This window comes from Anolis carolinensis, chromosome 3, assembly GCF_035594765.1.
Source record: "Anolis carolinensis isolate JA03-04 chromosome 3, rAnoCar3.1.pri, whole genome shotgun sequence".
NCBI lineage: Eukaryota > Metazoa > Chordata > Lepidosauria > Squamata > Dactyloidae > Anolis > Anolis carolinensis.
The window spans coordinates 240,403,951-240,416,401 of NC_085843.1; the positions used below are offsets into that span (position 1 = coordinate 240,403,951).

The 12,451-nt window shown below is 37.3% G+C and overlaps 1 protein-coding gene across 1 annotated transcript; it reads right to left on the reverse strand.

Annotated features, from left to right (window-relative positions):
* Positions 1-544: 544 nt before the first annotated feature.
* On the reverse strand, positions 545-4,180 carry a4gnt (alpha-1,4-N-acetylglucosaminyltransferase). Its single transcript, XM_003218413.4, has 2 exons — positions 3,235-4,180; positions 545-1,586 (listed from the first exon to the last, which is right to left on the reverse strand). The coding sequence occupies exons 1-2, from the start codon at positions 3,643-3,645 to the stop codon at positions 972-974; spliced, it is 1,026 nt and encodes a 341-aa protein (XP_003218461.1). The 5' UTR covers positions 3,646-4,180; the 3' UTR covers positions 545-971.
* Positions 4,181-12,451: the final 8,271 nt, after the last annotated feature.

A 12,451-nucleotide genomic window follows, 5' to 3' on the forward strand; every position in this document is an offset into this window, starting at 1 on the left:
TACCACCCTCCAGAGCCAGACACAACGAGACTTAAAGTCAGGGGGAAACCTTTACTTTTATCTAAAGGCTTGATAATTTGCTAGAAGATGGCTTTTTAAAAGACAGAATTGGAAATTAATATGAATATTCATATGTATTTCTCCTAATGAGCTTCAAATCAACATTTTTGGTATACAATTGTTAACTTTAATTTAATTTAATTTTTTTATTTGTTGTTTGGTTTATTTTAAATCCAAATTTCTCCCAGTACAGGGCACAAGAAGGCCATGTTTAACATTTATTAATAATTGAACATACTAATATTTAGCATTATACTATATACACATTTTGTGTGCATTTTCACCAACATTTGCACTTTTGTGCAGATTTCTATATCTTACAATGCCATTATAAAATTCAGAGGAATATAAAGTTTGAATGATACCTAAGCTTTGGTTCCTCTGTTGGTTCAAAAGTAAGTTTACATTAAGATGTCATTTTGATTCAGAGCTGAGGAAGTCAAAAGAAGTGAAGCATTAATATGATTAAAAGTGACACTGTGAGTGCTTCACTACTTTTGACTTCCTCGGCTCTGAATGAAGATGATAATAACACCCAATTAAAAATATTTAACATTTACTTTAAAAGCAGAAAAGAAACATGTGTTCTCTTTCTCAAACAAGGCTACCCCTAATGCAAGAAGGTTGCCCCCTTTTTTACATGACTAACCCAGTAATAAATACATCATTTTTATACCTAATATGAAGGAAAACAGCATGTTTGTGGTGTGTGATTGTGAGTGTGTGTGCGTAACAAATGCCCAAGACACCTAAGAACAAGTTGTATATTCCTTGCACATAATAAATCCATTTATGTTCTATAGCCCTGTTGGATTAAAAACTGTCTGGTTCTAAAAGTGTTTCATTTGGGAGTCTAATTAACATGAGTATTGCAATTTGTAAATGCACACATTCAGTTTTGTCAAAATTCATCACCTTGTCTCATTTTGAAACAAATGTTCACTTTGTTTTGCAGCTCGAATGAGAGTCTTGTACGTCGTAGGGCAATATGTTCTGAACAGGTTTTCCACTAGTGTATTACTTCCAACTGTGATATTTTTCTTCTGATCTTGGTTCATATAGTTCCACAAGTGCAAAGCATAAGAGTTATTAAACTCTGGCCTTGAATCCCACACTTCATAGTACTTTGTCCAAAGTCCGTAGGGGATGGGATAGAAACGTTGGGGGTTCAAAAAAGAAATGTTGTGACATTTCTGATCCTCTGTGTCCACAAAATCTGTGAGATTGCATAACTTACTAAGCATCCTTGTTATTAAATACGGTCCCTGATTCCCCCAAATGTCTCCATTGTAGTTTTCAACAAAATCTTCCATGCAATCCCAAAGGAACTGATGATACTGTTGAAAACCAAAGATCCCATTGCTGGAGAACTGGGAAGACTGTGCTGCCAGGAAATTGGTCACTGGGATGGGTCTGATGGAAATGACATCTGTGTCCATATATATTCCACCATATCTCCATACCATTGCAAGCCTGATTGCATCAGATATAATATAGACCCAGTGTTTTTCCTGTGTTGCATTGACCTGCAAGGTTCAAAAATAGACAGTCATGTTTTAAGGAATTTTTTCTTGTTTCTAAGCAAGAATTTCAATAGTTGCAGTTAAGAAACTCCATACATCTATGAAACAGCTCATACTTCACACAGGGAAGGACCAGAGCTGCAATTTTGGATAGGATTGCCTACTGGAAAAATCTGGGAGATCTAATATACACACACCCGGGAGAGTATGATTCTTAGGTGAATTTTTAGACACTCCCAACTGTAAATCTGATTTTTTAATGAAGCTACCTGATTACATTCATTTGAAAATTAGTAGGCTTTATCACTCAAGAAAGGCCAACTATTCCATATAATTCACCCAATTATGCCAATAAATAAAAAAATTACTGACAATTCTCTTTTAAAACCTGTTTAAAAGATGTGTCACTCAACCATTTTCACATCAATTTGTTTGAAATTTGGCAGACACTACTTTTTCTTCTAAGGAATTGCTATGTACTTAATCACATTCTGACAAAGAGAAAAAAAGGTGATAGCTATTGGCTGATTTGCAGTCATAGCCAATGGATACATTGAATTGGGGCACAGCTGCCAATGAATCAACCCCAAAAATTATTTTGGGGAGTAGAGGGATGGAGCCGCCGATGGCACAGTGGATTAAACTGCTGAAATTGCTGATCGAAAGGTCAGTGGTTCGAATCCGGGGAGCACCAACCCGCAGAGTTGGACATGACTAGATGTAATGTAAGGGAAAAAGGGAAAAACCTTTACTTTAGAGGGATAGACTAACTCTATATTTATTTGTCTCGGGAGTATTTATCCATGTCCTACTAAATTAAAAGTGTGTAACAGAGTTTGAATGGTGTAGTTGTTGTTGTATTAGACTATGACTCTAGAAACTATATACCCTTCCTTGAGAAATCAAATAGTTGAATAACAGTTCAAGTTCACAGTTTTCTGGTTATAATGAAGTGTTTATTCTATATCTCTAAAGGAAATCAGGTCAGGCCTTTTCTCTTCAATATCTGCCATTTGTCCTTAGTTTTCTCTGCATCTTTCCATGCCAATCAAATGGCAGTCACTCTCAGGGATTTCCTGTGGTTTTTTTCATGGATCTCTAATATTTTGGCCCTCAGTGAAAAGTTGATGAGAAAAAATTTAAAAAGTCGAGAATATCATTAGATGCACCAATGTATTACCGTTTGTTAATATTGTTTTGTTTTTCTTTTACCTGTACTGCAGAGAAATGTACATGTCTAACCTATTATGCCACACAGCAGTTCTACAATGTAGGTTTTCTACTACCAAGCAGAGATCTGAAGCTGGGTCTCCCTGTTCCATATCCTCCACTTTAAATGTTAGTCTGTAATGGTTTTCTCCTGCCACTTGTAATTAAGTTTGAAACACATAGGAAAAATATAGCAATTAATATCATATTTGCATAATTAGACTGAAAATTTGGGTTTCTGGATTTGACTAAGAGGAACATGCCAATCATAACGGTAGAACATGTGCTTTGCCGGCAAAATACCTCAATTTCAATTCCAGGCATCCCTAGTAACAATGATTGGGAACCAGAAGATAGCAAAAACTCTGGAGAACAAAAAGGTCAGTTGCTTTCATACTTTTTTTCTTTCACCTTGAGAAAAACAACCTTCTTTTGCTCTTACCTGAAGGTACCAGGGAAGCAAAGGTGTGTCCTGGAACAAAATGTTCAACTTCAGTGGGAAAATGAAAACATTCTTCATAGCATATAAAAAAGAGAGAGATGGGCAAGAAGATGCTAAATCTGTCATTGAGTTATTGTCCATTCCTTTCATTAAGAAAATGATGGGCCTATCTAAGTATATTCTAGCGGCAGATTCAACAGAACATAAAACTAACGGAGAAGGCTGCAAATTTTCAGTTGTCTCCAGAAATATGATGCTTCTGCCCTGGGACATGACATCTTTAGGTGTCAATGAATGTTTTGAAATAGGTTTGCAGGAGAAGACACAACCAGGATCCTGATACAGCTGGTAAAATATTCCAAACGCAAAGATGAAGATGGCACACAGACACAACTGGATTTCCTTCAGCATCTTTACCGTTCCTCCAACTTTGATCTTAATAAAAGCACAACAAAATTAGTGATATATCTTCTTGTTCCTCTCTTTTCTCACCTCTGTCTCTCTCACACACAAACATGCACTTAACTTACTGTTCTCTGGCTATGCAAAACCTTCGATACTAAGCAATAAGTTATCAGCTTCACTGAAATCTACCTTTTTATTAGTACATTGCAATGTGGGGTGAAAGGCCATGTGTAGAAATCCTGGGAGGAATTCAATGAAATTATTAAGTTACTATTTACATTTTTTGTAAAAACAAACAAAGAAAGTCAACATGAGAGTAGGGTCAATTTTCAAGAGTGTTTTTAAAGAGGTAGTTTTGATACTGAATGCTCTTCTTAAATGGACCCAAGAACATCATCCTACCATTATGCCTAGTTTCAGCATGTTACATTCATTTTTCTTAATACTAACTTTCCACACCTTGTGGAAGAAAATGACCCTCCCTCCTTCCCAAGCTGTAGCACATGGAGATTTATATTTGCCAGCTTACCTGGGCCCTATGTGGCTATTTTCAGAATATCTTAAATAAACCACAAATCATGACTCGGCTGTCTTCTTCAACAGATGTCTGCAGTTCTTCAGGCCAGCTGTCTGAGCAGGGAACCTTAGGAAAATACAGCCGCTGGTTCTCCATCAGGTAGCATCTTAGATGTTGTTTGTTAGCTTGCTTTCCATATCAACTCCTCACAAAATGGAAACTTTCTTGAATTTGGCAGCACTCCTTCCAAAAACGTTGAGCTGATGAGATTAAACATGGTGCTTCCTCTTTTAGTTGGTGCTTTGGAACATATCCTGGTTATGAAAGGATGGGGAATGGCTGTTCCATCTTTCTGATAATGCTCATATTTTGCAGTTGGAAGGTTTTCATCGCCACGAAATTGACTGGAACCGGTTAAGCTTTTTCCTTCTGTAGCTCTTCCTAGAGAAAACTGCCTGGTGTTCAGTGCAAATGTGAGGCTAAGTTGAGTTTTTCAAGTCTGTCTTCCACAAGATGCTGATTCTCAGGCTAGCTTCTCAATAAATATTTCCCTCTCCTTTCTTGCATTGCCTTTCATGATAGGAATTTCCAGTTACAGTGCTTTAGCAAATGGCATTGGAGTCGTTTCAAGCAATACGTTGTTGCAGAAAAGGTTGCAAACTCTCTAAGTGACATGAATTATTTAATATTCGAGCAAACAACTATCTGTCACTGCAGAACGATTCTGGAGAAGGTTAGGAAAGCACTCTGGTCTAAAGAAGTGTTTGGGTGACTTTGGAGATTGATCACCCTTCAGTGAATATTAATGACTTACGCCCACAGCTTAGGCTGCAGGACAGTTGAGGAAATTCAATTGAGTGTATCTGTGTGTAAGAATGTATACATGCATACATCTTCCCTGCACATTGAGATTATAAATATTGTGCTTAATATTTCTTATTTTTTAAGACTGGGAGAATAGGAAACAGCAATGACATTTGGATTGGAAAATTGTAAGATCAAGGAACTTTTTTTAGCAAGATAAACCTTCCTGGTGTTGCCATGAAAGAAGTCTGAAGTCAATATTGTCGGTATCCAAGCTGTGTTGCTACATTCTTCGTGTATGTAAAGGTATTTGCAAGTTACCAAATGCAGAGAAAAAGACTACAATCATTTCTTATGGAATTCATTTTAAATCTATCAAGAAATAGGCATTGCCATTGCATGCTCCCTCTTTACCAGGTGGTTAGAAATGGAAGGATTTTACTTTTTCTAAAGGAGGAGAGAGGCAGCTCCTGTTCAAACAAACTATCCAGAGCGTGGGCTTCCACAGTCCTTGAAGACAACGGAAATCCTGCTACCTTAGATCATTGCTCTACTGCTGAGTTGCTCTTACTGTCATGTTACTTCTCTGTTCAATAAAATCTATCCTCCACTGCATTGGATGCAAGCAGCTCAGATGTTAGTTTGGTTAGTGAAGATTTCAGCTTTGCCTTGGTTTCGCCTTCCTCGGGAAATTGAAAGAGATTCATAGAAGGCGAGTTTCCAACTCTCACTTTTCCTCCTGCAGGATCCATGCAAGGCTTTCTGAAAGGGTGGAGTCCTTCTGAATCATGTGGATTGGGAATGGGGACAGCTATGGATCATGGAGATTTACAGAATATTCAGGGTTGCATTGGGTAAAATGAAAGCATTGCCTCCAAAAATGTATTTTACTTCAGTTATCAAATTTCCAGCATTGCATAAGACGAGACACTGAAAATCATTGTTAGATCAGCTGTTCATATTCATTTGGAAACTGCCCACCCCTTTTCTGTAGATGCCTACACTGTATTTCAAAATACTCAACTGTAGTTTTATAATTGCAATGCTAGAAAATTGGGCAATGAAAGAGAATTTTAGGGTGAAGAAGAATTCTTATTTGGGGTACCAAAGCCCTCATTTTGTCCCATTATGTTACTTGCATTGGTGAGACACTCTCCTTTTTTAGCAGCCTGGTGCACTCCAATAACTTTTCTCCCTTATTTGCAGTATGGCAGACAGATGGGGATACTTGTAAGATGACCCGCTATCCAAGGAGTTTGATCCCACTGGTTTTTAAAAAACTTTTGTAGTGTTAATCTCGGATCATAAATACAAAATTAAGATTCTTATTTGGAACAGGGCTTTATAACTTGTCAATATTGTTCTGTTGTGAATAAATTCCATATCTTCTGCTGATTTTAACTGATTTCTTATGGAACATTCATTTATTATATTAGAGCTGTAATCTGAACCATGCTCTGTTGGTTGTGAACCCATTAAATGCCAACAGAGCTTACTTTAGAGTAAAACTAAATAGGATTGGACTGTTTGTACCATGTTTTCATCTTCTACATATTAATTAAGATTATAATTCCAGCCTTTTATTCTTTATTAAAGAAAGGCAAACATTACATTGATGAAAAATTATTTGCTCACATAGTAAAAAGATGGAATTATTCCTTGGTTTATCCATTCATCTGAAACTGCCACATGAATGATAAAGTTATATATTGGGCATTAAATTCAAAGAGTAATCTTATATCTGAAAATCTCTTATCTGATAGATCTATTCAACTGAGTTCTTATTTACATTTACTATTCTTTTACGGAAATAACAAATGAAACGATGCATTTAAAAATAAATTAGAACTTACCTGTTGTGGCAGGTGTAACAGATAGTTCTTCCAGCTTGATAAAAAGTGCCAGGCAAGCTTTGAAAAATTGAAGGGAAAGAAAGCTATTTCTAGGTTTGGTTGCACATGAACTCAAGAGAGCATCTCATGAGAACTTTTAATTTCAGATGCTGGTTCCAACATCTACTGCAGCAACTTTTTCTGGAGCTGATATTTGTACACTGCCTGCCCTGAGATAAGAAGAGGAAACAAAAGAGTTCTTTTTGAAGGAGAATATAATAAGCCAGTAAGTTAATAAGGCTGCTAAGTCCTATGTTGTGTAGCGAGAAGAGATTGTCAGTGGAAAAGTGGACACAAATGCTTCAATATGACAATGAGAACATCATATGCCAAGAATAGAATTAGGGCTCACAAGAGAATAGATGAACATTACCGAAAGCCAGTTTTCTTCACAGCATTTGAGTAGGTGCCTAGATACAGTGTAAACATGCCATCCCTTCTTCACTAATCTCCTAATTGAATATATTGTGAAGAGATCATTTAAAGCTGGGATGAGAAACATGATGAACCGCAGCTCACAGATGCCCTAGTCATAGAATCAGAGTTGCAAGAGACCACAACCAACTTGTACAATGCAGAAAAGTATGCACTCCTGACAGATGGCCATCCAGCTTCTGCTTCAAATATACCAAAGAAAGAAACCACCACATTTCATGGCAGCATTTGTACTTATGGAATACTTCAGTTATGCTGTTATCTGCTGAGAGGCTGCTTCTGCTAAGCTTGGGTTTCAACAATATGCCTTGGAGATAACTTCCTTTTTTAAAAGGTGGAGGAATTAATAAGAGGCTCAGCAATCCTGGATTTGATCCTGAACAACAGGGAGAAGTTGGTCCCTGGGATCATTTGATATTTTAGAGAGAACTCATCATGTAATGCCAGTCTTTATGGGGCTTGCCAAAAAAGAATATAGTGAAACACAAATCTTGGATTTCAGGAAAGCTGGTTTTGTCAAGCTCAGAAACTTCCCCAATAGCATCCCATGGTTGGAAATGTTAAAAGAAAAGCATTAAGCATGGGTGAGATTTCATGGAGAAGGAACTGTGAAAAGCATAATCATGTGCAATTCAATAGAAGAAGGAAAATGGGAAACATCTGAAAAGCTAATGTGGTTGCATAGCAAACTTGAGGAAGTGAAAAAATATATAAAGAATGGAAAAATGATGAATCACCAAAGAGGAATACAGATGTGGGGAATCAAGATTTCAGGACTGAAATAAGAAAAGCTAAAGTTCAAAGTGGCTGAACTCAGATTGCAAATCAAGATTGATAAGGAGTTGGTCAGGCATCATTTAGTTAACCTAAATGAGTTCAGATCTGCAGGAGCAGATGAACTGAATGTTAGGGTTCATCTGCATTGTAGAATTAATGCAGTTTCACACCGTTTTAACTGCCATTGTTCAATGCTATGGAATCATAGCATTTCTCTGCAAAGAGTGTTGGTGATTTACCAGACTACAAGCCCCATGATTTCATAGATTGGTGACATGGCAGTGAACATGGTGTCAACATGCAATAATTCTACAGTGTGTATACACAACCAAAGAATGGAAGGGACCTGATGAAATTAGGCCGGGTGGTGGTACAGGCTGGTTAGCAGCCAGCTGCAACAAATCACTCTGACCAAGATGTCATGAGTTCGAGGCCAGCCCATGCCTTCATCTGTCTCTGTTCTATGTTATGGCATTGAATGTTTGCCTTATATGTGTGCAATGTGATCCGCCCTGAGTCCTCTTCGGGGTGAGAAGGGCGAAATATAAATACTGTAAATAAATAAATAAATAAATCTTGCAAAACCATCACGCATCATTTCCAAGAAATCTGGAAGAACAGGTGAGACACCAAAGGATTAGAAATCAGGAAACATATTCTCTTGTTCTGCTCGGTGAGGAGAAGACCCAAGGTTGACATGACTGTACTTTTTAAATATCTTAAAGACTGTCACAGAGAGGAGGGGGTGGGTTTATTGCCTCGAAGCATAGGATCATATGTAATGGTTTTAAGTCACAGAAAGGTAGATTTCAATTGAATTTCTTAAAAAGGAATTTCTTGACAGTAACACCAGGGCTTTAAAGCAGGTAGCTCCACATTTCTGCCTCTTGCAGAATTTTGGGGAAAACAGTTTGGTAAGGCAAGGACCTCTCTAGCTGAGAATTCAAAAGACCCCACCCTAAACAACATTTCCCAGAATTCTTGCCTGCCTTAAAGCCCTGGTGTGATAACATGGTAAGAGTAGCTTGGCAATTGAATTAATTGACTAGAGGTGTGGCGGGCATGTCTTTTTTGGATGCATTGAAATAGAAGTTGTTAGTTTTTTTTTTCTTCTGGGGATGCTTTAGATGGAAATCCAGCACTGGGCAAAGGGATTGGACTTGATAGCCCATGAGGCCTCTTCCAGCTCAATGTTTCTGTGCTTCTATGCTTCTAAAGCACTGGGAAAGTGCCAGAAATTTGGCTCTGCACCCCTTTCAATGCAGGAAGCCTCTCTTACATGTGTAATGCAAGAAGATGCCTGAGGCTGTCCCTATTCCAATTGGGTTCCCTAATTAGAACTGGTAGAATGAGATGTCATGATTACAAATCCTACAACAGCTATGAAGTTACTGGATGATTTATAGAGTAAGTCATTCTCTCATTTCCTCTAACCATAACATGAGTAATTACATCAAATGCCAATTTCTCCTACTATACAAGCAACCACCACTTACCTTTATACATTTTGAATTTGATAAGATTGCTTTCATGCACAGTTACTGTTCTGAAATAATATCAAATATTGTTCCCATTAACTCTTATCATTTCTTTGATAGCCAATTAAATAATCAAGTAACCATGTTTATCATATAATGATTATGTTATCTGTAACCACTATATGACAAACATAGCAATGAGAAAAGCAATGTGGAGCTTAAACCTAACATGTGCAGTTAGGAGCAAAATGTTACACTGAATAAAATGTTCTTATTTAACATTCCAGTAACCACTTCTTCTAGGGTTCTCCATTTTATTTCCCTTCCCCACCATTCATGTCTCCCCAACCAAAAGCAAGCATTCCTTGACTCTACTTAGAACACCATTCCCTCATTGGGATGTTGTAATACCATTCTTTGATTGCAGGGTTGTTGTATGTCTTTCGGGCTGTGTGGCCATGTTCCAGAAGTATTCTCTCCTGACGTTTCGCCCACATCTATGGCAGGCATCCTCACAACCTCTGAGGATGCCTGCCATAGATGTGGGCAAAACGTCAGGAGAGAATACTTCTGGAACATGGCCACACAGCCTGAAAGACATACAACAACCCTGTGATCCCGGCCATGAAAGCCTTCAACAACACATTTTTTGATTGTTTTTCTTCTAAATTCATTTTACACTCCTGCAAACCCAAAACTTTTCTACAGATTTGTTATTACCCATTCAAAGAATGAATTTGTAAGTGTGAAAACCAGTTCTGGATGGGGTTACATGACCCCTGAAAGACTGTGTTCACAGCTTGGCAGTGCTCCTGGATCACCTCTCCAGATATCAGCTCAGGTAGATGGGATGATTAGGAGTGCTTACTACCATTGTTTCCTGATACTCCAGTGCACCCCTTTCTAGATTTGGAGGACCTAAAGATGGTAGTACATACACTGGTGACCTCAAGATTTGACTTCTGCAATGCTTTATATTGGGCTACCTCTGCACCAAGTTTGGAAACTCCTGTTGGTTCAAAACATGACAGCCAGACTAGTTACAGGAATATCTAGGAATGAACACATCACACCCATACTAAAGTCACTACACTGATTGGCAATTAGTTTTCAGGCAAAGTACAAAGTGTTTGTTTTGACCTTTAAATAGTTTGAGTCCAGGTTACCTTCAGGATTGCCTTCTCCTGTACAGTCTGCCCCTTAGAACACTCAGGTCCTTGAGACGGGGGGCATCTACTCCAACCAGTCAGAACCCAAATAGTGACCTATGATCCAGAGGGCCTTTTCACCAGCTGCCCCAAGACTCTGGAATGACTTGCTGGAAGAGATCCAACAGATAGATCAGCTGTTGAAATTTAAGACACAACTGAAGACCCATCTCTTTCGATAGGCCTACCCAGTCAATTTTAAGTTGTGAATTTTAATATGCATTTCATCAGTGGATTTTAACTTATATATTAATTCTGTGTATCTTGTTGCATGTGCTTTAATAGTGTTTTATCTCTTGTTTTAACAAGGCTGTACCTCGCCTTGAGTTGCATGGAGAGGTGGTTAATACATTTATTATTATTATTATTATTATTATTATTATTATTATTATTATTATTATTATATATTAATAACAATTTTTCATTTGTAGCTGTTGACACTGACAATGATGCAGAAATCTGAACAAGAAGGTGGACATAAGAGAGAGCTCTGAAAGGAGAAAGAGCAAGAGAGCAGTGATGTGACTACTTTTAGATGTTTTTTGCCCACTCCATGCACTTTATTCTGACTCAGGCACTTCATTCATCAGTCCTAATCTATAATGAGTTGCGACTGTTTGCCCATTCATGCCTAGGATTGTACCTTTCATAGGCTCACTGACGATTGGTTAAGATTATTTTTATGCCTTTATAATTTTATGTTGTTTTAAATTTCTGTTTGATTATCCTGTTTTGTATGATGATGTATGTGTTTTAATTTGATTATTTTATGATGTTTTGATGTTGATTGGGCTCGTCCCCATGTAAGTCACTTCGAGTCCCCATGGGGAGATGGAGGCGGGATACAAAAATAAAGTTGTTGTTGTTGTTGTTGTTGTTGTTGTTGTTGTTGTTGTTGTTATTATTATTATTATTATTATTATTATTATATTTCAAACATTATTAAATGAATTACATGGGGAAAAACAAATGAAGCTACGTAATAAAAATCTAGATTTGTGTTTAAATTTCATGAAAAAAATGTTGATTAGAATCAGAGATACAGCATCTTGAAATATCTCTTCTATATATATTTTCATTTTAGTTCTTTTTTGCTTAGAGGTGCCAATTACAAAGTGGTCATGCCCACTTTGTAATTCTGGCCATTAGTATTTGAACCCACCTGATGGAGTAAATCAAACTGGTTTTTTTTTTAATTTTTGTAGTTGTTTTAGTAGGATTGTATGTTTTTGTTTTATGATGTTCAATTTTGTTTAATGGTTCTCCTTTTTGGCAATTGACTGTTTTGCTTTATGTTGGAAACTGTCCTGAGTCCTCTTGGGGAGATAGGCAGTATATAAATAACAACAACAACAACAACAACTTCTTCTTCTTCTTCTTCTTCTTCTTCTTCTTCTTCTTCTTCTTCTTCTTCTTCTTCTTCTTCCTCTTCTGTCTTTACAGTCTATGCATGGTGAATCTGATATCTAACAAGACTTTGTTTATGCTCTATTAAATTTTAAAAAAGACTTGAATCCTGTTTTAAAACCAACCTGAACCACTTTAATTTTATTTGTAGTGGATGTAAGGACATCTGGGCAATTTTGGGAAGATTCGAGTTCTTAAGTGCAGGTCCACATTTCCCTACCACCCAGTTTGCTCCTGCAGAATTCTGGGAAATTGTGATGAGTCATGGGCCATGTAGTCCCATTCCTAGTGCTG

Excerpts from the sequence above, each read along its gene's own strand:
- a4gnt (XM_003218413.4), bottom strand. The coding sequence starts at position 3,645 with ATGCTGAAGGAAATCCAGTTGTGTCTGTGTGCCATCTTCATCTTTGCG. Across the intron at positions 1,587-3,234 it reads TGCTTCCCTGGTACCTTCAG|GTCAATGCAACACAGGAAAA; the intron begins GTAAGAGCAAAA and ends TGAACCTTGCAG.